At 43.0% G+C, this 27,117-nt stretch overlaps 1 protein-coding gene across 3 annotated transcripts in view; it reads right to left on the bottom strand.

The window, feature by feature from the left end:
• Positions 1 to 27,117, bottom strand: part of LOC308587417 (glyoxal reductase-like) — a 66,981-nt gene that overhangs the window by 39,567 nt on the left and 297 nt on the right. For 2 of the 3 annotated variants that reach the window (XM_081195068.1, XM_081195067.1), the window contains exons 2-3: positions 7,981 to 8,229; positions 1,882 to 1,983 (exon numbers count right to left, since the gene is read on the bottom strand). In XM_081195068.1, the coding sequence (XP_081051194.1) occupies positions 1,882 to 1,983; positions 7,981 to 8,229 (351 nt within the window). Of the gene's footprint in view, positions 1 to 1,881; positions 1,984 to 7,980; positions 8,230 to 9,807; positions 9,905 to 27,117 lie in introns of those variants that run through there. The other variant, XM_081195069.1, reaches the window with a different exon arrangement.

Genomic DNA, 27,117 nt, shown 5'->3' with positions numbered 1-27,117 from the left:
CAAAGCTACTTCAGTTCAGCGGCCTAGCCTTTTTTGGGCATTCAATTCCATTTGAAAACAACGACAAGACTCTGGTGTTTAGGAAAACGTTTCTTGAGGTTGTCCCTCCTCTCCCCTATTACAGCCATAGGAAAAAGAAAGAACACCCTCTTTGAATTCTGTGTTTTTACATATGAAGACATAATAACAAACCTCTGTTCCTTGGCAGGTCTTAAAATTAGGTAAATACAGTGGTACCTCAGGTTAAGTACTTAATGCGTTCCGGAGGTCCGTTCGTAACCTGAAACTGTTCTTAACCTGAAGCACCACTTTAGCTAATGGGGCCTCCTGCTGCCGCCATGCAGCCGGAGCACGATTTCTGTTCTTATCCTGAAGCTAAATTCTTAACCTGAAGCACTATTTCTGGGTTAGCGGAGTGTGTAACCTGAAGCGTATGTAACCCAAGATACACTGTACAACCTCAGATGAACAACAACAAATTACATATTACACTGTGTCCTGATTTATTTATGGCTCTACACTTGGGGTATCCAATGACACTGAGGTGGGCTGTTCTCTTGATAACCCACTTGGTCCTTCCCCTCGGCTCAAGGTCACCACCTCCCAATCTGCTGTGTCCCACTCCAGGGTCAGAGTCCTTCAATGGGTCCTGCTCACGACTTCCCTCTGTGTTGGGCCTGTCCCACGTCAGACACCTCCGATCCCCAATCTCTTCCCACTCCTTCTCCCCACTGGACATTTCCAGAGAGCTCCGGAGAGCGACGCTGCTTCTCTTTCCCACCATCCCCATCTTATAGAGGCCTATTCTGAAAAGACCATCTTTAGGCCTCTTCTTCACTGGACCAAGAAAGGAGCAAAGTTCATCAGGATTGCTAAATGTTCAGATGTTTAAAAAGCATTGCAGGGAAAGGGTAACAAAACTCCAGAGTGGAGCACTGTTCTGTGACACTTCCTAGGCCTGGTATGAATGACATCAGATCATAGCTGTCAACTTTTCCCTTTTCTTGCAAGGAATCCTATTCGGAATAGGGGAATTTCCCTTTAAAAAAGGGAAACATTGACAGCTATGCATCAGATTGCCCTAAGATACCATATTTTTCGCCCTATAGGACGCACTTTTCCCCCTCCAAAAATGAAGGGGAAATGTGTGTGCGTCCTATGGGGCGAATGCAGGCTTTCGCTGAAGCCTGCAGAGCGAGAGGGGTCAGTGCATACCGACCCCTCTTGCTCTCCAGGCTTCAGGAAGCTCTGTGCAGCCCTCGGGAGCCCTGAGCGAAGTCGCGCTGGGCTCCCAACGGCTGCACGGAGCTGCCTGCAGCCCCGGGCTTCGCCCAGCTCCGCGCAGCCATCTGGAGCCCGGCGCGAAGTCGCGCTGGGCTCCCGACGGCTGCGCAGAGGTGCCTGCAGCCCCGGGCTTCGCCCAGCTCTGCACAGCCCTCCGGAGCCCGGAGCGAAGTCGCGCTGGGCTCCCGACTGCTGCGCAGAGCTGCCTGCATTCCAAAGCCTGGGACGCGCTGAAGAGCGCGCTTGGGCTTCGCGCACCTCTCCGCAAGCCTGGGGAGATCGGCGCGACTTCGCGCCGGGCTCCCTAGGCTTGCGGATAGCAGGCTGTTCTGGGGGCTGGGGTCAGGGGAAGCTCGGGCTTCCCCCATGCCAGCCCCGCGCCTGGGGGGGAAATAAATTTTTTTCTTTCTCCCCCCCCCAAAAAAACCTAGGTGCGTCCTATGGGATGGTGCCCCCTATGGGGCGAAAAATACGGTATATCCCAAGAGGAAAAGATGGTAAAATGCCCCTCTATGTGTCGTGATATCCCAACAGTAACACTCTCTGCACTTTTGCAACTGTGAAAAAAATCAGCAGCAACTATCAAAGTCACCCCACCTTTCTCATACAACTCTTCCATGGCTCGCCAGGTCTCTGCTCTGACTTCTCGATTGCTTTTACCGGGGATGTGCGTGTCAGGCCAATGCACCAAGTAAAGATCTAAAAAGAAAAAAGAAAGAAAATCCAATGTTGCTTTTCATGAACAAATCACACCAAACTTATTTTAAAGAACCATAAAGCTCTCAATGAAAAAGTAAATCGGCTGCTGAATTGGGGAGTTGCAGTCTCCACCTGTGAACCACTAGTACAAAACACCGAATGGTGCAACCTCTGCTAGTTTTAATGCAATTTCAGTGCAACAGTTCCAGTGAAGCAGCCTTAATATGCAGGTAAGCCCAGTTTCCTAGTTGCTCAAAGACACAGCCACCCCACAGACAAAAAGCAGTATACAAAAGCAGTTTTGTGCTGAGCTTGAGAAACTGCAACATCCCAAGCAGAAGGACTTAGCAGCCCTGAGAACTGCAAGACCTATGGCCTGTTCCAATATGTGGAGCTTTCATCCTTCCTCGAATCAGTGCCTCCATCATTCTGCATGCAAGCTGCATCTTGGTCGTCATTGGTTCTTTCAGTGCATACATTCAAGTTGCATTTTGCAGGGTGAATATATACAAGTGAGGGGAAGTATACTGGCAGTAAAAATCACATGCTCAATTACTGTACAAAGAGGCTCTTCACCTCAGCAGAACAGAGAGTATCTTAAGCATCAAGTTTGTTGGGTTCCTTAGAAGTCCTTTCAGGCACCGGCACACCAGAGATTGTCATAATTTGTGCAGTATTTATACAACAAAGCGACACAACTTTGGATGTCCCAAGGTGAACATATTACATGCTTAGAAACCCCTCCCTCCCCATCTTCTTGTAATACCTGGCAGAAAAAAACAAGCCGGGAATCTTCTTGGGAGCTTCATTAACTATGAATCCCAAAACTGAAGATAACCTCCCAGCTGGTGCCAAAGTTTTGTGGTCGTTTTGTAGCATGAACCCAGCTTTAACACATTTTAATCTTATTGTATTGGGTACTTTGTACACTGCTTAGAGACAGATGTGATTAAGGAGTATACAAACAGTTGAAATAATTAATAAATAAAATCCCCATCATGGGATCTATTTCGTGGTCGCGTTAATGCATGGCGAAACATCAGGAGCATGTTACGGAATGTCAGGAACTGGCTTTTCAAATTAATAAATAGGAGAGTGTTTAACAAGTCTTACACCTTGCTCACCCTAACAGCTATGAGCAAATCGTTATTATTTTTCTCTTTTCACTGGTGAAGGTCTGAGGGTTGACCAAAGCCACCTACCCAATTTACAGGTGAACTCAAGGTCCAAATCTAGTCCTCTACCCACGTGATCACAGAGGCCCAAATGAGATGACCAGAGATTTTCAATGCATTGTTTCTTATGGGCAAAGTTCATAATGCCCCCTTTACCGCCAGATAGGAAAAACAGCCCATTAGTCACATGAGAGCTGGTGGAGGAGTTCCATCATGCTTTTAATAGCAATAAGACACGTGCACAAATGGATGGACTGAGCTGAGGAGTGAATGGAATCCTGTTCTGCTGCTGACACTGCAGTAGTGTGAGCAAATGCCTAGTCATCATTTGGAGTGGCTTAATGTGCAACCTCAGCAAACAGCATTAAAAATATATATTTTTGTCTTTAAAAAAAAAAAGGAGGGGCCACTTCTCTTGACTTTTTGCCCTCTCATATGTCTAGCAATTATGACATATGCATACATTCCATCAAGAATGAATGGTGTGGATATCTGTGTCCGCGCTCCTCTTTAGAAATAATTCAAATATAAGCGATCCCACTGTTAAAATAAAAGGGGAGCACATTAAAAAAGTGCACGCAGCTACTGTTCAGACTTGACAGCAGCTAAGGGACCGCTAAAGGATGCACACCCGAGTACAGTGGTGCCCCGCAAGACGAATGCCTCGCAAGACGAAAAACTCGCTAGACGAAAGGGTTTTGCGTTTTTTGAGCTGCTTCGCAAGACGAATTTCTCTATGGGCTTGCTTCGCAAGACGAAAACGTCTTGCAAGTTTGTTTCCTTTTTCTTAACACCGTTAATGCAGTTGCGACTTGACTTCGAGGAGCAACTCATAGAACGCAGTGTGGTAGCCTTTTTTGAGGTTTTCGAAGACTTTGGTGATTTTTGAAGCTTTTCCAAAACTTTTCCGACACCGTGCTTCGCAAGACGAAAAATTCGCTAGACGAAAAAACTCGCGGAACGAATTAATTCCGTCTTGCGAGGCACCACTGTACAGGAAGTCAACTGAGAATTGCCTCTAGCACCACTGACCAAAATGATAATTTCAATTCTGCTTTATGCTATGAACAGGCTTTGAAAAGAGTCCTGCTGCAGGTTAATATGCTGTTTTTGTTGCCCTTTGGGGTTCACTATGTTGTTCTGTTTGTTCTTCTTAATGCTGCCTTTTAGGTATTATTTCAACTGCTGTTTCGGGAAGCTTTTAATGTTTGATGTATTATAGTATTTTAATATTCTTTTGGAAGCCGCCCAGAGTGGCTGGGGAAGCCCAGCCAGATGGGCGGGGTATAAATAATAAATTATTATTATTATTATTATAAGCCACTTTTGAAAGCCTGAAAGGTGGGTTATCCTCTGCGGAGCAATAATTGTCTGAAAAGCAGGATAAAAATACAGTAAATAAATATACAAACCAACCAAAATCCTTAAAAGGAAACCATGATTCTATACAAAGTTAAGCAATTCTCGACTTTGCAACACTTATGCATATGCGGCAATATGATCCACTGAACTCAGTGGAACTTATTTCCAAGTAAATACACGTCGGATTGAACTGTAAGTCCCACTGATCCCAGTAGGAATTATGTTTAACTCTCCTACTGAAATCAAGCCTTAGAAGGATCATATCCACATGTTTTCAACCCCAGCATTCAGGGTGGTTTTTTAATTTGAAACTAAGCTTTAAGATTCAAGTGTTTCCTGGACTCAGTATTATATGCAGCAGAATAAAAATGCTATTTCACTGTGCAAGTACTGTAGCTTTTAGCCCAACACAACAGCTATGCACCAAAAAGTGAGAAGGAAGCCAACATTATTCAGACACGCATCTTCTGCTCACTACAGGCGATCAAATTAATGTTACATTGTGGCAAATCAGAACCAAATGCCAAAAACACAAAATAACCTAACACATCTCAATGTATACAGTATTTTGAGACGGTATTTTGATATACAGCCAATTCTGCTATTGCAAGTCAATGGCCATCTCATTAATTTTCTGTTGTTGTGCGTTTCCCGGGAGTCGTAAAAGCTTAGAAGAAAAAGTTCCATTCAAAATGCAAGGCTGACTTTGCATCGTTAGCAGTCACCAGCATGCTTGTGAGTGGAACTAATATTTGCAATTCCATCCGAATTCCCAAAAGAGTAAAAGGGAAGCTGCTAACAAAGACCAGAAAGTGAGTCAAAACACACATGGGAGAGACTAAAACAGATTATACATTCAGCAAAGCACTGACCATAGTCAGAGTGATGGAGAGTTATCTGCAATGAACTTTCCAAACAAATCCCATAGTATGCAGCCTCTAAAGCCAAAGCCAGAGATTTTATATTTCTGCAATTTCATATTGATTTAGTTAGGATGCTCACCATCAGAACATAACTCTTATACGGAAAAAGTGAAAATCATAGTCCACACACAAACACACACACACACACACAATGTAATGAGTGGAATGTATCTGTTAAAGCCCTGTTCCACAGCTAAATACAAGACACTGTAATTGGTCGTGAGTTGGACACCAAACCTGCAGATGGCTTTTGCGTGCAGTCACAGTTCTTTAGAAAAACTCAAATGCAAAATCAGGAAATGAGAAAACCTGCAAAAGTCAGCATGGGCCCAGGTGTCACGGCAGCTCAATGTTAGACAGGAGACATCTTAGTGCAGCCTGCCATTTTGTACCAACAATTTGGAAATGATCCCTGTTCCAAACCCCACCGAGATCAAAAGGTTTCTGCACAAATGTACAACTGGAGGCTGCCAATTTGCTGAAGTGGACACTCCTTTTAGCTCAGGAATTATCCCCTGGTAGATTGTGCATTATGATAATTAACAGGTAAGCAAATGAATTCTTGAGATCTTACAGTTCAAATGATTGGAGATTTGGTGTTTGTTTGTTTGTTTGTTTTTAATCCAATTTCTGCAGATACCCCCACCTGCTCCAATTGCCCCTGAAAGTCCTCCGCCTTGGAAGTCTCTCCTTGGCTGCCAAGGATCATGTGGTTTGTAGTCAGAAATCAGGCGCACCGTGTGTCATGTGCTGCCAAGGAGAGTCCCTGCAGAGGCACTCCTAATCCATTCTCATGTCCTCTGCTGCCAACTACTTCTCTTCCATTTCCCAAGATAAGAATAGGAGTGGAAGGGATCTAGCAGGAAGGGAGGAAGCAAGGTGAGTTGCAAGTCCTATTAAAAAATGCAACCCAGCTTGAAGAGGGCTACACTATGAGGGGGGAGGAAGCTGTTTTTTAAAGGCATCCTGTGCCTCAATACTTGTCACGCACCTTATTTGAGCTTGCATGCAGTAATGCCTTAATGCACCTCACTGATGCATCCAAACTAAGGGCAGGTGGCACCCCCTCACTATCTACAAAGCCACTGGGGTGCATAAGTCACAGTTCATATTGCACAGCAAGTGAGGATAAACATATCTTTATGCAGCTCCTATTCATCCTAATGGGACTTGGGGAGAATTTTTCAGTAGCTTTTGCCTCTTGTGTTGCCCGAGATGGCAGATTGGCAAGGCAAGTTATTTTGAAACCACTATGGAGGACATGGCTATGTGAACTGCAAACCACCAGAAAACACAGTTTTACTGTGGCAGGTAGGTCACAATTGTTGGACAGAGCAATTAAGAACACTGTACTTTGAAACACTCATGAACAAGTTAAGTGGCCATCCGTAACTTCTCCTGAAGCAATGGTGATGGGAGGAAACCAGCTCATCCTTAACTGGGAAAGTGCAAGCAGAAAGCCTTTAGACCTCCCTTCCAAACGTTGCTAGACTACATCTCCAATCAGCTCCAGCCAGTATGGCCAATAGTCAGGGGCACTGGGAGTTGTAGTCAAGCCACATCACATTGGCTGCCTCTGTTTTAAACCAGGTATCAAGGCACATGCTCCTTAAGGTTCTATTGGGCAGCTGGCTCAAAGACAACTTCTGCCATCCGGGGGGTGGGGGGGTGGGGGGATATATTTTTGCATGGAAATACTTCTGAAGCAGCAGATCCAAAGATGATGAGGCATCTTTGAAGAAATCCCCCAAACAAAATGCAAGTGTTCAAAGAGCAACAACAAAATTTAAGGAAGTAACAAGAGGAGATGCTGTGTCATTGTGAACTTACTTCTGCAGAGCTATTGCAACAGCACTGCAGACAAACACAAGTGTCGGGATTCTGGGTCATGACACACTGCCAGTTTTCTTCCTAGGAGCCAGTGCTGATGTAACCGGGGCAATATCTTAACCATGGTAAAGTGGTTGGGTACTGGACACAGAACACACATTCCCCCAGACTGAATCCTTCCCTTCTGCCTCAACCATTGATGTCAACAATGGTTAAGGCTAAGTGGGTTCCCCACTTAGCTGTCTTCAAGAGCTGGTTATGGTGGGAATCAGGTTAGTCTTACCTATCACCAGGGCTTTTTCAGCTGGAACTCACTGGAAAACATTGTGGCACCTCTCAGGTGGGCACCATTGCTACTCTAAGAGAACAAGGAAGGCGTTCACGGTGAGTTTCAGCACTTCTTCTCCTAGAAAAGTAGCACTGACTATCACTAATGCTTCTCTAGCATATTTACAGTTAAGGGACACGTGAAGAATTAGCTTTGAGAGGCTGTGAAGAACCAGCGCATGATCCCACAGCCCACTCCTAAGCTCTTTGCCATGACAAAGAAACCTGTCCATGACGAAAAGCCTAAGTTTAATATAAGAGGTTTGGTAAAAGCATTTTGCTGCAAGGACACCAGCTGAGCAAGAAATGCACCTGCTAAATATTAATCCAGATTTCCTAACAGGATACTGCAAAGAGAATTAGGGGGAGAAATGCCATACCTAGATACTCAACACCAAGTCTCTTGCAGGACTCTAAGCAGGCTTGTTTAGTGTTCTCATAGCCATAGTCTGTGTGCCAGAGTTTGGTAGTGATCCAGAGATCCTCCCGTTTTACACCACTCTCCTTGATGGCCTTCTGCAGGAGCGATTCACAGCCATATCTCTTTGCCGTGTCAATATGACGAATGCCACATTTCTGAAGCGCATACACCACAGCATCATGGGAGTAGCCACCATAATGGGATGTTCCTTGAAAACACAAATGGCAAAATTTCCATTATTTTATGAATACGTTTTTTGTATTTCAAATAGGACTGCAACAGTGACGTGGGGTGGAAATATTTTCAGTGTTTTCTTTTCCCACTGAAAATCTTCCATTGCATATGTCCATTAGCAAGAATGAAAGGAGGCCAACTGCAAATAACTGTTAGGCAAGCCTGGCAGTTTGAGAGTTTTTAGCTTTGTTTACTAAATGCAAGTAAAAGTAAACACGAAAAACCAGATCACTCGTATAAGATTTTCTGGTGCCACTGATCCCCCCCCCCATGCCAATTACCTCAATTCCAGAATTTTTTCCAACACAAAAAAATCTGGAAAAGCCCACATCGCTGGGATGCAACATATAACAAGTGAAACGAAAATAAAATGAAAATAGATCAAGTTAAAAATTGATACCCAGGGATAAAATCCTGTATTTCATTATTTTGGGCACATCTGTCACCACCGCTGTTAAGTTACATCACACTTCACAACCTGCAAATTTTGCAAGGGAGCTGACGATTCTCTATGAAAGCTGTCTAGCTTCCTGTCTGTGGTTTCCAGGTTTCATTGGGAAGTGCGAAATAATTTATTTTACATGGATTGTGCTTGCAGTGTGGAATGTTGTCAGTCAAAACAGGTCTAAGGTGCCTCATTACTAGATGAAATCTAGTAGTATTGATGTATGACTTTCTTTGCATCCTACACTGAAAATTCAGCTTCTGCTAAGAAGGCATACCCCGTGATGTGCCTTTCCATGTGAGACGTTTGTGTGAAAGGGATCCAACAGAGTTTTGAGTTTGACTGATCTGATAGATAAACTCAACCCACCCCCAATAGCTTCTGCCGGCCTTTGCTTTCCACGCAGGAAGGAAACATGCGGTTTGCTTTCTCTGTGGCAAACTATGCTGCAATTGTGATATGCACTGGGCAAAATTCATTTGAATTGCTCATCTGTTGATGATTGGCAGCTGAGTGTTTCAACGGATTCCAATGAGGTGACATTATAATAATAATAATAATAATTTATTATTTGTAGCCCGCCCATCTGGCTGGGTTTCGCCAGCCACTCTGGGCGGCTTCCAACAAAGATTAAAAATACATCAAAATGTCACACATTAAAAACTTCCCTGAACAGGGCTGCACTGACGGAAATGACAATTCCATCTATAGTTTTAGGTCTGTGGACAATCCATTTACACACACAAATCACCACCTGATGATTAACATGCCTGTATAAACCACTCCCATATGAGAAAGACTGAAAGTGTCTAGATTTCCACAACACTACAAACCTAGAAAGTTTAGAAGTATGAGCAAGTTGTGGGAAGGCATGGTTTCATTCAAAGAATCTATCTATAGTGCACAGAGAAAACTAGTGAGGGTAGGGTTACACCTTTTTTACCAGAAAAACCTACACATACCCCATGCCTCTAAAGTGGAGCGGGAAAGCACATAGGCAGACTAGGAGCCACGGTCAATTCATTTCCAACAACAGTGCAAATGAAATTATAGTAGCAAGTATCCAATTCAACTCATGTGCTGTTTTTAAGGTTTTCTTCCGCCTACCAAAAATCCAAGTTCTGTTGCACAGATGTGCGTCCATTTTGTTAGTTCTGCAAAACTTATGCTTTTTTCATTATTCATGTTTTCAAACAGCTGAGAACTGTCAACAAAGGAAGGAAAAACAAAAGGAACTGAAAGTCATTGTGACATTTTGAACCTCTCTTCTGCAATCATAAGAGCTAGAAACTTGTATTTTTAAAACATAAAGCGTTGCAAAACACATACAATGCTCTGGTTCTTAAGAGCAGGAAAACATTGTTTGCAAACCCAAGAATGCAAGTGATTTTAAGGGCTCTGAATAAGGAATGATGTTCCTGGCAGCCTAGATGCATGGTGGTAAGGTGACAATATGCAAGCAAATTGCACAGTACGCAAGCCAACAGGAGAGGAAATGGATTAGCCGGAAGAGCAATTAGCAGGTGGACTGCAAGATAAAGAGCATGTACCCTTGTGGGTACAGCAGGGCCGGCGTTTATCTCATAATTTCTGGATAGCTGTTTTTTCCTGCCTACCGCCCATCTGCCTACCAGCACAACAACTCAAGGAAGAGCCCACTCAAATCTCAGCCTTCAGTCAGCTCTACACTAAGTTTCCAAGCTCACCCATTCGATATGCTAGTTCTGTGGGGCCTTATATATATTTTTGTTGTTGTTTAGTCATTTAGTCGTGTCCGACTCTTCGTGGCCCCATGGACCAGAGCACACCAGGCACTCCTGTCTTCCACTGCCTCCCGCAGTTTGGTCAAACTCATGCTAACTTATGACTTAGCTTCGAGAACACTGTCCAACCATCTCGTCCTTGGCTGTCCCCTTCTCCTTGTGCCCTCCATCTTTCCCAACATCAGGGTCTTTTCCAGGGAGTCTTCTCTTCTCATGAGGTGCCCAAAGTATTGGAGCCTCAGCTTCACGATCTGACCTTCCAGTGAGCACTCAGGGCTGATTTCCTTCAGAATGGATAGGTTTGATCTTCTTGCAGTCTTTTAGTACATGCTAAAACTTGCGCGTGCGCTTCTGAAATTCTCCATGCAATCTTGCACCCTTGAATGTGATAGAAAAATACCACATACTGCGAAGGCTCTTCCATTCTTCCTGGCAGCAACTACAATCAAGCCTATGGCTGGTCGCTCACCATGTACCCTGCCCAGTTCAAACATCATTCTCCCCATGATCATTTTCCACATACACCATCATGTAGATATTTTCTGCCATTTGAACGAGCCCAGAGAGATGGTCACGTGGGTTAATTTTGTTCTCATAACCTTAGTACATTTTGTTCTACTGCCCCAGTTCCTGAGATTGTTTAGTTCACTCTGTATAGCTTCCTGATCCTTCTCTGTATTAACAATGCTTTTAGTCATCTGTAGTTTGCATTAAGTAATCTCCCCTCTCCTCCTGCAGGCTGAAAAGTAAAATACTACAGTGAGGGCAAATGAGATATCTCAGCTATATAGTTTACTAACATGTCTTTTTAAAAAATTGTTTTCTTCCCTTTAACCAGTGTCTTACTATAATTATAATAATAAGAATGTATTATTTATACCCCGCCCATCTGGCGGAGTTTCCCCAGCCACTCTGGGCAGCTCCCAATCGAGTGTTAAAAACAATACAGAATTAAATATTAAAAACTTCCCTAAACGTCTTAAAACAAATGCAAAGATATACAAATGCAAGGGAGCATGCAACTCTCTTGCTACAATAGCTCCCTGGCTACTGGTCCGTTTCCGGACACTATTTAAAGTGGTGGTTATGACCTATAAAGCCCTAAACAGCTTAAGTCCAAGCTGTCTGAAAAACCACATCCCCTTAGGGAAACTTGCCCGATTTTTGAGATCTTTGGGGAAGGCCCTTCTCTCAGTCCCGCCACCCTCACAGACATGCTTGATATGGCCATGGAACAGGGTCTTCTTGGTGGCTCCTCCCAGACTTTGGAACTTCCCCCATAGAGATGGATGGAGCAACTTCACAACTGGTCCCACCCATAACACACACATACACTTTGAATCCATTGTGCACACAAAACTACCCTCAACACTGGAGTTAGCAGGAGAGACCTTGCTAGCCCGAGACCTCCTTGGGATAGTGTTGCTTCCTAATTACATGGTCCTTAGATTTAATTACTTACCATTTTTCTACCCTTACACTATTTATTCTAACATGCCTTCCTGGAATTCCAACACTAAGGTCATAGCCCTCGTTCAAGTGCTGAAGTGGCAATCAATATGATACATTCTAAGCAATTAAATATTTGTACAGGTTAGCCTTACATTTTGGTAATTTATTTTATTACATTCTGAACAATCTAGCCAACTGTGCCTTCATGTCATTATTTATCATGACTACTTGCAATGACAACTTAAGAATGATTGCCAGGAAAATAGTAAATTCAACACTGACAGGATGTGTTCCATATTAAAATGCACAAATTGTATTTCTATATAATGATACATGCTACAACTGTATTTAAATGTTACCAAGGAAGTTAGGAAGTATCCAGAACCAACACACTACAGACATGTAAGGAAATGAATGTGCTTATATAATTACACCATGGAGATATTAATGGAATGTTGAATTATATAACTACGTACCATAGAAAAGCTACTACACTTTTTTTTTCATAACAAACTCTTCCCTTTTAATAAGCTGGTGTCGGTGCCAAGGAAATTAGGTTGTAGCTATTGTGTCTCTTTGTGTCTGAATGGCCACTTCCAAGCACACCAAATGAATGGAGTTCATTCAGAGGTCTTGCAAATGGGCTCAGACCCCTTTCGTGCATAATAGAGTCCAGTAAGAAAATTTAGGGCACACAGATCTTCTACAAAAGTCCACTCCTGTATGCAAAAGAACCTGGATCCTTGGTTAACACTGCTCTTTGGGTCTGTTAAGTATGCTCGAAGGAAATGGCTAGTAACGCCAGATATCATATTTACAGACAGCCACATTTGCAGGAAGCTGCAGCAAAATTTCATGAAACAGGCTAACAAACAAGTGAACCTGCCTCTTTCTGAAAACCTTCAGGAGCAGCTTCACTTCTGGTGAAATCCATACAAATCATAAAACAAATGAACAAATCGTAGATTTGTAGAGCTGGAAGGGACCCTGAGGATCACCTAGCCAAAAATTTAATATTGCAGATGGCAGATAGTTCCTCCTCACCTCCCTTCCAAATTAACAATTAATATACCAGCCAGCAGACACAGACTGGAAAATTACATAATTGCCACCAAACCTTAATTGAAAATGTTGCAGCAATGGCAGTATTGGGGGCGGGGGGAGGATGGCCTCTGAATCCTGAACACCACCGCAGGGACCAGATGACAGCCTTCTGAGGATTGAATTCTGCCTGTAGGCTGCCAGGTTTCCAGCCTTTATCCAAACCATTCATGCAAGAGGAGAAAAGCGTTATTTCTGGAGTCTTTTCCTTCTCACAGCTTTTCAAGTGATTTCTATGAGCAAACAGCTATGATTTTTATTATATTTTAATATATAATTATAACAACAACAACAGAGCAAAATGTAAATAAACAATGCTCCCTCCCACCCCATTATCAAACTAGCTTGCCTGAGAGTAATAGTCTCTTTCTTCTTTCCACAGAGGTTCGGTACAAGGTATTACTGGAATCCACAAGAATTTGACCTTTCAGACCTGGACCAGGGTCCAAGATGCTTATGCAAAAATGTCCACCCAAAATTTGAGACATAGATGAAGACCATATTTCTAAGGCAGAGGCTAGCAAACCTGTGTCATCAGTCTACAAAATACATTTCTACCCATTGGCATTGAATGTCTCTGGCTTTTCTTCGCCTCATGGACAGCTATTTTTATGATTTAAAGTTGCAATCCCTTATGTAGGAAAATACAAGTATTCTGGGAGAGTATCCATGCAGAACAGCAAAAAAAATACGTAGGAGTAAGCCCAACCGAACTCAGTGTTTTAAGCAGACATGTACAGGATTGTGCTATAATTCTTACTAATTTGCAAATGTACTAAGGAATCACAATCTCATTCTTGAGCTCCCTTTCCTTTCAAGCAGATGGTTTTAAAACTTAATATAATTATGGTAAATTGTGAAAGCAGCTACATCTGCAACAATCACCTTTCCTCCCTAATCTGGCTGCACACTTTCTATTCCATGTATAGTTCTGGATGGAGACCTCAAGAAGACTGAACAACACTCTGAATGTTGAACAAAAACTATAATGTGGTATCCAGCTAAGACAAACCCAGAATAGACCAAATTGCTAAAGTGTGCTAAATTAGTGATGTCCTTTAATTTCAATGGGTGAACTCCGAGGAGGACTATTATTGGATAAAATCCACAGAGATGATAAGTAAAAAGTTTTTATGTTATTGACAGTTATACAATATCATCATCATCACATTATATAAACAAAGGAACTGCTCTTAAGTTTTTCAGAGTTATGTTTATCTTTTATTCATGTATTTTGCCTCTGCTGAGAATATCCTATTACTGTTTTTTAGCCCTCTGAATTAATTTCCTGACAAAAAGGCTTAGAAGTTTTTAACTGTTGAGCTTCCTACAGTACAATGACACCCCAAATATTTACAACCTTTATCTATATCCTCTGAAATGTTGTTCCCATAAAAACAGGATGTGTGCTAAGGAAACCTATAGGTAGTTATACAGAACTCATTAACCGTGAGTAAAACCATCTTGTGTCTTTAGCTCTAGTTAAAACTAAGAAGAGTCCTTGAAGGATGTGGCCATAAAGTGGAAAGCTGATCCATAAGCGCATACGCATACTAATTTATTTTGACATCCAGTCTTTCATTTCTGTGGAGTTACTCAACATTTGGACTACATTGTGGGAATGTTTTAACTAAACCTGGATAGGCCTTTCAGTTCCACTGTTTTGCTTAAGATATGTATCATTTCCAAAGCAAGTCTTGCATAAAAGAATCAGGCAACTTCATGTTATTTGTTTGATAAAAAACAATTAAAGTACAATTACATCTGTACAATCATGTTTCAGTAACACAGCTTTAAAAAAACACATCCTTTAAATCCTTGTACAGACTATCCTTACAGCAAACCAATGCACTAAAGTTAATTCTTTTAGGAAATAGTGACCATGTGTGAGTTCTGATATTTAGAAATTAATTACACCAGAAGGGTCTCGCTAATACATTATGCCAACTTCCAAGAAGACAAGCTCATATAGGAACACAAGCAGCTTGTCTTTTACAAATTCAGACCGTTGGTCCATCTACCTTAGACACTGTCTACATCAGTGATGGCCAAACCTGGCCCTCCAGCTCTTTTGGGACTACAATTCCCATCATCCCTGACCACTGGTCCTGTTAGCTAGGGATGATGGGAGTTGTAGTCCAAAAACAGCTGGGGGGCAAGTTTGGCCATCGCTGGTCTACACTCACAGGCAGTGGCCCTCCAGGGTTTCAGACAAGGTGTCCTTCCCAGCCCTACCTGAAGATGCTGGGGACTGAACTTTTAACCTTTTGCAAGCAAAGCAGATGCTCTACCCCTGAGCTTCAGCCTTCCCAAAAAGTTTGTATATGTACAACTAGTTCTCAAAACATATACAACTTTGTATATGTACAACTAATTCTCAAAATATTTGTCTTAAACATTCATAGAGGCATCCCACTAATCAAACAATCCTGATAGAATGTCGGACGTTTCATTTCCAACACACCTTTTACTTTTGAATTTTTCATTTGGCACCTGAGACTGTTAAAAAGCAGAAGTAATAACAGAATGAGAAAAACTGAAAGACTAAGGGGGCGGACCACGGAGCATACATAAAGAAGCTGTAAACATTAGCATTTTGGTTGAAGATAATACCTTAGCTATGGTTAGTGCATAATTACATACTTGGAAGCAGGGTGCTCTGTTTTATTTTTGGCACCAAAATTACTTCGGAATGCATTTTCCACAACGAAATTATTGCTTCAGAGGCTAGTACACCCTTCTACATGTCTCTGATGTAGGACATCTGATCAGTTAATCTACCCTTCCTTCTTTTTTCAGTTCCCCAAGTGGTTTCTCAGCATCCCACCACAGCAAGTCTAAGGAAATGTTTATGCCTGACAGCTACAGGGATGCCCTTTGGCTACGTAGGAGCAGGAACCATGCTCCTGTGTATTAACAGTATTTCTGAGAGTAGCATCACTAGACAGCTGAGCAGGCAGAGGGCTCGGTTCAAAACAGGATTCAGATGGAGAACGAGGCAGATCCCAGATTCATGGCCTAAGCCATGAATGGGGAACCAAATGCAGCCTTTGAACCCTCTCTGTCTGGCCCTTCGGACTCTCCCCAGGCCATACTTTACTGGCTCTACTTTGCAGTCTCCTTTATGCCAGGCTAGAATGAGTGCTTGAACTTGTGCTTTTGCTTGTTTGCATGGAGGACAGGAGTTGGCCTGCTTGCCCTGCTCACCAGTGCCATTGTGGTCCCTGGAAGTTGGGCCAGAATGGGACCTTGGGCTAAAAAAGGTCCCCTATGTAGATGCTAGTCAGCAGGTCCAAACAAATGTAATATGGGAGGGTCAACCCCAGGACAGAAGGACCTAGACAAAGACCTAGAAACATTTATAGCCTGGGCAGAGAAAACCAATAGGATGGAAAGAGGGAGGCTAGCCCCAAGAGACAGCCATTCACACAACAGGAGGCTCTTGGGTGAAGACCAGACTGATCCTGACAGACAGCACTCACTCCAGTAACAGAGTAAAGATTCAGAGTATGCTGCACAATACACTAGTGGCCGAAATTGTAGAAACCTTTTGGGGAAAGTGTATTTCCAAAGTTTGATGGCTCATAACACTTTTTTTTTTTTAGTAATACCATAAAATTATATATCAATGGAATGACAAATTTCTAAGTGTCTAACTTGCTTTAAATAAAAATTTAAAAGGTATTTCTGCAGCTCACTTTAAAGTGTTACCTGCAGTAAAGAGGAGAGGATGTGAAACCAGAGCACAGAGCCCTGAAAGCCAGGTGATTAAAGTCCCTTCTATGCAGGAAATTTCATAAGCTGTGCTACAGCACAGCACACTTTTATTTAAATGTCTTTATGGAGAAAGTGCCAAAATCTTGAAGCCTTTTCTTTCACTCAGCACTTTCCCACCGTTGTGAGAACTATTTCTCATTAACAACCAAATTGTTTTTAGATGCTCTGCTATAAGATGTTTCCTTAGAAACCGTTTGGTAAAAGGCTGTGGCTTTCTTCCATAGAAAATCTCAAGCAGTGAAAAGGCAGATTTTCTGGCATAAATCAAATCCAATTTCCAGGGTTCACTAAACCTTTTCTCCTCAGAATAATGTTTTGTGACTAGATCTGAACAGTTAATAGTGCACGAAGAATTGCTGGTGTGAACCAGTTTTCAATGATTTCCACTCTACTCCTTTTGTTACAGCCAATTGAAATAACTTCCAGTACTTCTAATACCTGGACGGATCCTTGGTCTTCCCTGTTCTCCTTTTCTTCCCACCATGAGATAGGAAGAAACCAAAGAAGTATTGTTGGGTCTGTTTTTCACATGAGAGAAATCAAAAGAATTTACAGATTTATTACTTTCAGCACAGGATAAATTCCTTTCCTTCTAAGATTAAGCCTTCAGATTACCTGTCTGAAATTTGTAAACTAGCTCAGTATATTGTTTTGCTGCCTATTTAGAATACTGTGTGTGTGTTGTGACACAATTAAATATCCTGAGACAATTAATGTCTCAACTGCAGTAGTTGTGGCACTTTTTCTACCTAAGGGATGCTATTACATCTGACTAATAGCATCATAATTGCATTATAATTCTGCATACTGAAGACTAAGGATCTTGAACAGAGAAGGCTCAGTAGCCTCACAGAACTGCAGTTCACGGTATTCCTGGGGAAAATTTGCTGCAGTTAAATCAGTGTGTAGAACAGAAGTACAATCAGTTGTAAACAACTAATGCATTCTGTGTTAATCTCGCACATTTTTATATTTATTACATACTGCCATAAATTGTATATCCCTAGGGTGCAGGAATACTGACATTAATAAAAAATGCTGAGCCCATGAGAGAGTGTGTGATACAAATCAAATATAATCATCATCATGTAACTAGCAAAATTCCTTTTTATTATAGTGTCATGGCTGTGCTGTGGGGGGGGGGAGCACCCATATATTGCAATGATTCCTACTTAGGACAATACATTAGCTGTGTTTGAACGTAACAATAAGCTATCATTTAGAATTAGGAGAATGAGCCAGAATGAGCCTCACACTCATGCACCCTCCTTTTGTGTCACTGCAAGAATATCAGAAGCTTTCACTTCTGCTTTTTGATTAACCACAGTTTAGCCTTATTCTGAAACAACTGTGGTTAATTTATTTTTATTTTTATTTTTTTAAAAAAATCAGCTTAATAGCCTATAGTTCAAAATTGGGTTGTTTCAACAAACCATTGTTGTGATAAATCAAGGTTTGATTAATTGCAACAAGCTGTGATTAAGCAAAAAACAGAAGTGAAAGCTTCTGATCTCCTCCTTGGGGCCATGCCAGAGGAGGGAAGTAAATGCACAAGTTCAAGGCTTTGGTGCAGCTTGTTCTTGTAATAAACTTGAGTTTATGTCCAAACGAAGCCTTTTAGTTTCATTCACACATGCAGGGTCCTATTCAGCAGGATAGGCACATAGCATCAGAAACTGAGTAAGTTTAATCTCCCACTTTTCCTTCCCCCTATAAATGTCAGTCATGGGAGAGAATAAAGGGGCATATTTGCAGTCACAGCTAAGGTGGGAACTAAAGCTGGTAGTGACCCAATTTCTTGCAAGGAGTATGCTTTTGTTCTTCCCTAACAGTCTTGCCAACCCATTTACTTTGGTTCACAGAACATTCTGGAAGGGGGAAGACAATGAGACTATACCTTCCCTGCCCAACTGCCCAAGCCAAACTAAAATGACCAACTTACTTTAGCCCCAAGACATTCACTTTGTTCAGGGATAAGGAAGATATGCTTTAACAGCAAATGGCACAAAGGCCAATTTTGTGATTCCTGATTTACTATTTCTACTATTCTGCTATTTAAGTATACAATGGTATATGAAAACCTGAAGGATGTAGTTAGGGGCATTAAGGCTGCATTCCTATGCACGCTTACCTGGGAGTTCTGGTGCACGAAAATAAGAATATATCCTAAATATTTCATGCAGCGTATTAATGCTCTTTGGTTCCACAAGAGCAAAAGGAAAGGTACACTACATAAAATACCATCTCATTAAAGAAAGACTGCTTATTAAGTGGTACTGCCTTACCCGTTTCTCCCTTTTAAACTGAGAAGCAGAAAAACTAAGCAAGGCATTGATTATTCTTCTGTGATTTCATGGTAAGCAACCTGCAAGTTCAACTTTCTGATATGCATTATTTTGGGGGGGGGGGTTAATTCAGCCATCTACATAGCTGTCTCCCTTGACAAGAAGCACCGACAGACCCAAGGGGAGCAGAAAATCAGCATTCTCCCCCTGACTCAGCTGAAGGCACAATGGCTGCAACCCAAGTTGCAGACTCACGTGATACAGCCATTCAGGTCCCGTTTTTGTACATAGCCTCTGGCTAAGAAAGAAAAGCCATGAACTACAAATGTGGCATGTGAAAGGGGGGGAATGCTAGAAAGCTTCCCTAGATTTTAGAAGTACTGTGGGAGAAAGACATACACAGTTATCAGGTTTAAGGACATTAACCATGTGTTGAAACAGTCCAACAACTTTGTGTACCAACACTTTACAAAGAAACAAACTGCATGGCTGTGCATTTTCTACAAAGCCTTTTTCAGTTCTGTATGAAGCACAGTATTGAAGACTGAGAATAGGAAGCATTTACCTATTTCAATTGCTCTTAGGCTGACTCACAGAATAGATTGGAATTGGTCAATCTGTGCCACAAGTGGACGAGGAAGTAGTTAAGTGGTGACACTCCTGGACTCCAGAATGAGTACAGTCATACCTCGGGTTGAATATGCTTCAGGATGAGTGCGTTCAAGTTGCGCTCCGCAGCAACCCGGAAGTAACGGAGCGCGTTACTTCCGGGTTTCGCCGCTTGTGCATGCGCAGACGCTCATAATGCTCTCATGCGCAGAAGCAGCAAAAAGCGACATGCGAGTGCGCAGACGTGCCGTTGCTAGTTACGTTTGCTTCTAGATGCGAACGGGGCTCCTGAACGGATCCCGTTCGCATCTAGAGGTACCACTGTATCCATAGGCCTGGCTTCTGCCTATCTGAACCACTTTCTGCTTCTCAGCTCAGCAGACTGGAGGAAAAACCCAGAGAAGCATGGGCGAAACAGAGTCTCCCGCTGTTTTTGAACAGCTCCCATCATCTCTGATCACTGGTCCTGCTAGCTAGGGATGATGGAAGTTGTAGTCCAAAAAAAAGCTGCCGACCCAAGTTTGGGGAAACACTGGGGAAAGAAGGTACAATGGGCTTTTACGATTGTGACGAGCTGAAGTTACTTTGTTGAAACTTTCAGAGTTGTAGCCAACTCAGTTCCTTCCAAAGCAGACCCATTGAAAGGAATGAACCTGTTAGTTGTGCCCATTAACTTCCATGAGTGTGTAGGACTAGCATTCGATACAATCCTGAATTCTCAAGGTTACGTTAACAGTTTGCTACTAATTGACTCTGGATAATGGAATAAAAACTGAAACATGCTCTCATTTCAAATTAAAAGTTTCCACCCCTTTCTATTTTGCAGCACCGTTTGGATCTGTATCAAACCGGAAAGTTACCCAAGCAAAACGGTTTCAAAAACAAGAAGGAATGTTGTTCCCAAAGCCTTGACTCCTCCACATAGGCAGAAGAGTGGAAGAAAGAGAAATGGAAGTGATGCAGAAACAATCCTCCCCTCCTTTCCTGTGTTAGAAAGCAGTATCAGCGAGTATTCCATATCCAGACTTCAGGTGGGGGAAATCACCCAGCAGCAATATCAAATTTCTAGGGGAAAGCTGCATATGCCAGGACAGAGGGCATACTTTGGCCAAGGGTGTATACCCTCCATATTCAATCAAAATAATAATGTAAGAATTCAGCAAATAATGTTGGCATGTTCACAACACTACATTAATTAGATAAAAGCCAAACATTTTTTTAAAAAATAAATAAAGGAGAACTATTTTAATTGACCAAGCTACCAATAAAATTAGTTGAAACTTAAGAATTCTTTCCCATAAAATACTAACTCATGGCTTTGGGATGGGTGGGTGTCACAGCAGATCATATGGATTTGTGCCTGAAATTGCTTAAGAATAATTCTGATAAAAACAACTTAAAGACAGCAACTTGGCTTATGAATTTCCTTTCCTTTATTGTCATTAATTTTCAAATATGTATGCACAAGCTATAATTGAGTGAATTGCTCAGCTAGCCACAAATCCTTGGCATTAGAAAGCAGCCAGAAGAAAATACTTGGCCATCTGTTTCTTATACTGTAAAATCCCCTGAATTTATTCCACCATATCCAGATGCTTTTCACAAAGTAAAAAAAAAAAAATCTCTAACAAAGCCTCATGAACTGATCTTCCTTCATCATGGCAAATTCTGGTTAACAGAATGGATTGCGCTATTTATGTCAATAGATTCATTTTCTTCTAATCTGGATAGTGAAAGACATTCAGGGTTGTGTCTAATGGTGACTTTGGACTTGCACAGGGGCTTCCAATAGCACAAGGCACATCAGTTTTGCCAATTCCTGCTACTCATTGCGCCCTCTGTTCCCAAGGTTTTCCACAACCTTGAAAACAACCTATCTGAATACTTCTCCCCTCATTTGGCTAGCATCTATGAATATTATAGTTAACCTCATATTCTGGATCTTTCAGAAATTGCGTAGATAAACCAAGTTGTACTTGTTGATTTGATTTAATACTTGTATTCTGCTTTTCCAGCAACAGAGCTCAAAGCAGCTCACAATAATCACATTTTAAAAAAACCAAAAGACTGCAATAGCTATAATATTGAACACAATAACATATAAATAAAGTAAACAACAGGAATAAATTCACCAAAACAATTAGTAGAATCCAAGAAAATCATAGTAACTTAGTATTGCCAGGATACTTCCCCCAGAGAAACACCACGAGAAGTTACAGGAGGGTGGGGTGGAATCTTATTTAGGATGGTTTTCAATTTTACCTGCTAGGAATTAGGTTAGGCTAAGAGACTGAGTTTCATTCAGTCAAGAATAAGCAGGAATTGGAACCCAGAACCACCTGAGCTAAGTTCAGAACTCTGTGTACTAACACTAGCATTCTGGCAGCATGTTGTTTCACAGGCTTGTGCTACTTAAAACCCTGAAATTCTAATAATTACGTCAACCAGAATTCTTTTTTATTTAAATAAAGGATGTCCAATCAAAACAAAAATTTCCCCTTCACAATAAGGAGACAAAAAACTGTGCAATGTTTAAAAGGCAGCTTTTAAAATGCCACAGAAACCAGGGTCGTTCTTTTAAGAACATGTATCATATAAAGATCCAGAAATGCTACATGGTGAACAGCTTTGCAACTACGGGTTTCTCTTCTGTAATTTAATAAAATGCTTATAGAAGTATCTTGATAAGACTACAACTAATGAAATACTTCTTAAACACCAGGAGATTCCATTTATTAAGTCCCTCGCCTCCCACAATGGCTTTCAACAATAAAGGCACATTGAATGCACTGCGTGGCTTCCAAAAAGCTGCTCTAGTTGCTGTATTATTTTTTCCAATTGTTTTTAGCCATTATGCTGCAATGAAGCTTTTAAAAAGAAGTTTTACAAGGCCACAGAAGCCTTTATAAAGGCCAGGAAGTGATGCCTCCTTACTTATTAGAATTAGAGTATACGATGAGCACCATGTGGTCCTATTTCAAAGGGGTTTCAAGAAGAGGAGATATTCTCCAGATTTTAATTAAACCAGCGGTTCTGAAACTGTGTTTTAGGGACCCTGGAGTTCCTTGGGAGGCTTAACTGGGATTTCTCAAGAAGATCAGTAATTTTGGACGAATATCCCTAAAAACAAAACTTGCTCCTAATCATCTTAAATGACACACAAGCACAGAATCACCTTAAGCATTTCACATATTGCAGTTGCCGACGTATTGTTTACTCAGGTTTCCCACAAAGCACAAAGCTCCTGGTTTCCCACTTTCTACCAGCTTCTTGGGCGCCATGATCACTGCAGATGGTGACAGCAGTCACAAAATTAAAAGACGCCTGCTTCTTGGGAGAAAAGCAATGACAAACCTAGACAGCATCTTAAAAAGTAGAGACATCACCTTGCCAACAAAGGTCCGTATAGTAAAAGCTATGGTTTTCCCAGTAGTGATGTATGGAAGTGAGAGCTGGACCATAAAGAAGGCTGATCGCTGAAGAATTGATGCTTTTGAATTATGGTGCTGGAGGAGACTCTGGAGAGTCCCATGGACTGCAAGAAGATCAAACCTATCCATTCTTAAGGAAATCAGCCCTGAGTGCTCACTGGAAGGACAGATCCTGAAGCTGAGGCTCCAATACTTTGGCCACCTCATGAGAAGAGAAGACTCCCTGGAAAAGACCCTGATGTTGGGAAAGATGGAGGGCACAAGGAGAAGGAGATGACAGAGGACGAGATGGTTGGACAGTGTTCTTGAAGCTACCAGCATGAGTCTGACCAAACTGCGGGAGGCAGTGGAAGACAGGAGTGCCTGGCGTGCTCTGGTCTATGGGGTCACGAAGAGTCGGACACGACTAAATGACTAAACAACAACACCAGCTTCAATAGGAAGAGGACACTGCTCTTCGGGATTTTACTTGAGACTTCAGCAAGGAGTGCCTTACTATCAACAAGAGTTTTGCCACTAATTTTAGCAGACACAGGGCAAGTTCTTATTGCTTGGGCTCTGCTGAGCAGCCAACCCAGATGCCAGTTTTGATAGCTGCTGGGTGTGCGAGTGTGTTTGCGCACACACAGCCTTTTTGAAAAAGTTAACAGCGGGATCAGTTCCAGAGAAAGCCAAGTGTGTCGTAATGCAAGGAAGCCCTCCCCCCCCCCATCAACTGCAGTTCAATGAACAAAATAATCCCTTTCTCCACTTCTCAAAGGGGCGTAGCTAGGGAAAGAACATTTATTTGCTCTGCTCCACTGATGAGAGAAAAAGGCTTTCCAAACTTCAAAATGAAAACTCGCATGCCTGAGCAACTAGGGAAGAGTGACCTCCTGCTAATTTTATGTAGTTCTTGAATGCAAGTAGCTGGTGAATACTATGCTGTTGAATCACCGTGAGCTGATGCAGCATAGTGGCCATGGACAGGCAGAGAAATACCGTAATTTTTCGCTCTATAGGACGCACTTTTTCCCCTTCAAAAATGAAGGGGAAATGTGTGTGCGTCCTATGGAGTGAAGAAGCCATAGCCCCGTGACCATCTCCCGGCTGGAGAGGTGACGCGCGACTATGGCAGGAGCCTCTTTAGCCGCGCACCACCTCTCCATCCGGGAGAGCGCGCGCGGCTAAAGAGGCTCCTGCTGTAGTTGCACGTCACCTCTCCAGCTGGGAGAGGGTCGCGGGGGGCCTGTTTTAGCCGCGTGCGCGCTCTCCCGGCTGGAGAGGTGGTGCGCGGCTAAAGAGGTTCCTGCCATAGTCGCGCGTCACCTCTCCAGCTGGGAGAGCGCGCGCGCCGCTAAAGCAGCCCCCCGCGACCTTCTCCCAGCTGGAGAGGTGACGCGCGACTACCGCAGGAGCCTCTTTAGCCGCGCGCGCGCTCTTCCGGCTGGAGAGGTGGTGCGCGGCTAAAGAGACTTCTGCCATAGTCTTGTGTCACCTCTCCAGCTGGGAGAGCGCGCGCGCGGCTAAAGCAGCCCCCAGCGACCCTCTCCCAGCTGGGAGAGCGCGCGCGCGGCTAAAGAGGCTCCTGCGGTAGTCGCGCGTCACCTCTCCAGCTGGGAGAGGGTCGCGGGGGGGGGCTGCTTTAGCCGCGCGCGCGCTCTCCCAGCTGGAGAGGTGACTCGCGACTATGCCAGAAGTCTCTTTAGCCGAGCACCACCTCTCCGGCAAGGAGAGCGCGCGCGCGGCTAAAGCAGCCCCCCGCGACCCTCTCCCAGCTGGAGAGGTGACGCGCGACTACGGCAGGAGCCTCTATAGCTGCGTGTCACCTCTCCAGCCTGGGGAGCACGCGGGGGGCTATGGCAGGAGCCTCTCCGCTGCGCGCCTTTCCCCGCTCCCCGACCTGCTCTTTGGGGCTGGTGGTGGGCTTCCTCCTGCCAGCCCCAAAGAGCAGGTCGAAAGGAACCTGAAGCCTGGAGAGCGAGAGGGGTCGCCTGAAGGCACCTTGTTTTAGAGGGGGGAAACAAGAGGGGGGAAATTCTCCCCCTCTCCGCGCAGCGCCTCCTGCCGCTTCGCTGAAGGGGTGCTGGGCAGAGAGGGGGAGATTTTTTTTTTCTTGTTTTCCCCCCTCTAAAACAAGGTGCGTCCTATTGTCCGGTGCGTCCTATAGAGCGAAAAATACGGTAACCCTTTCCTTTTCTCTTAGCCACAGGTAAAGGTTTTAATGCTCCCTTTCATTGCCTATTATGCATGAGAATTTCCACCCACCTTTCATTTTTTTGAGTTAATCACTATGTAAGGGTTATTAAGATAGTGAAGCACTTTGAACACTTGAAGTGTACTACAGAAAGGCTAATTAGCATTATCCTCATCATCATTATCATCACTGGATGTTTGGATGCTTGACTGATGAAAGGAAAGTGGTTAACTAAGGCAAAGAGGACCAGCAAGGAGATATTACATCACCAAAGACCATTTTCTGATGCACTGCCAACATCTACAAAAACAAAAGCCCTCTTTCCCCCACAATTTTCTGTCCTTGGGTTGTGCATGGGGAAATAATTCTACAGGAGGAGGAACAGGATTTAAGGTATGGTCACAGAGCCAAGTAGGGATGTGGGTGGCGCTGTGGGTTAAACCACAGAGCCTAGGACTTGCCAATCTGAAGCCACATGACCCGGAATCTGTACGCTGGCTCCCTCGGCCAGTAAAGCGAGATGAGCACCGCAACCCCAGAGTCGGCCACGACTGGACCTAATGGTCAGGGGTCCCTTTACCCACAGAGCCAAGTATCACCATCCAAACATCTCCTTAATAAAACAAGGCTCCCAGTAATGGTGGGGTCAAACCACCAACCTTCTCGTTAACAGCCAGACGAACTGACCTATTGCTTTTCACTACCAAGTATCCAGAGGCCTAACCTACCTCACAGGGTTCCTTGCAAGATCAAAGGTGGGCATATGATGATGTTGAATGCATTGAAGCAAATAAAACCATTGCAAGTGATCTATTGATTATCCCATAGGGTTTGTGCAGCAAAGGCAAAACGCTGTTTGTTCTGCCCATGCTGTTGCCCTCCCCCCCCCCAAGTTTTTATTTATACTTTTCAAATTTATACATTTCATTAATTGGACAATCATTTCATCATTTCGAGGTTTGACTTCCTTAAGCCGTTGCCCTTTCTTGTTGCGAGCCGCTTTGTGATTCGTGAGAGGGAAAAGAGGCGGGAATGGGTTTTTGTGTGTGTATAATATTATAATATTATATTATAGGAATATAATGAGTGTCATCAACAAAGCACATGAGGGGGTGGCTTATGTTATGTTATAATGTTATAATATGTTATATTGTATTACATTAAAAGTAAAGGTAAAGGTAAAGGTACCCCTGCCCGTACGGGCCAGTCTTGCCAGACTCTAGGGTTGTGTGCTCATCTCACTCTAGAGGCCGGGAGCCAGCGCAGCACACGGAACGCCGTTTACCTTCCCGCTGGTAAGCAGTCCCTATTTATCTACTTGCACCCGGAGGTGCTTTCGAACTGCTAGGTTGGCAGGCGCTGGGACCGAACGACGGGAGCGCACCCCGCTGTGGCGATTCAAACCGCCGACCATGCGATTGGCAAGTCCTAGGCGCTGAGGTTTTACCCACAGCGCCACCCGCTTCCCGCATTGTATTACATTATATCATATTATATTTATTATACTTTATTATTATAGGAATATAATGAGTGTCATCAACAAAGCGCACGAGGGGACGGCTTATGTTATAATATGTTATATTGTATTATATCATATAATATTTATTATATTTTATTATTATAGGAATATAATCAGTGTAATCAACAAAGCGCACAAAGGGGCGGGTTACGTTATGTTATATTGTATTGTATTATATAATGAGTGTTATTAGCAAAGCGAGCGAGGGGATGGCTTACGTTATGTTATAATATGGTATATTGTATTATATTATATAATATTTATTATATAATAATATAATGAGTGTTATTAGCAAAGCGAGCGA

This window comes from Podarcis bocagei (genome assembly GCF_964188305.1).
Source record: "Podarcis bocagei genome assembly, chromosome: 5".
Taxonomy (NCBI): domain Eukaryota; kingdom Metazoa; phylum Chordata; class Lepidosauria; order Squamata; family Lacertidae; genus Podarcis; species Podarcis bocagei.
This window is presented reverse-complemented; position numbering and strand designations above follow the sequence as displayed.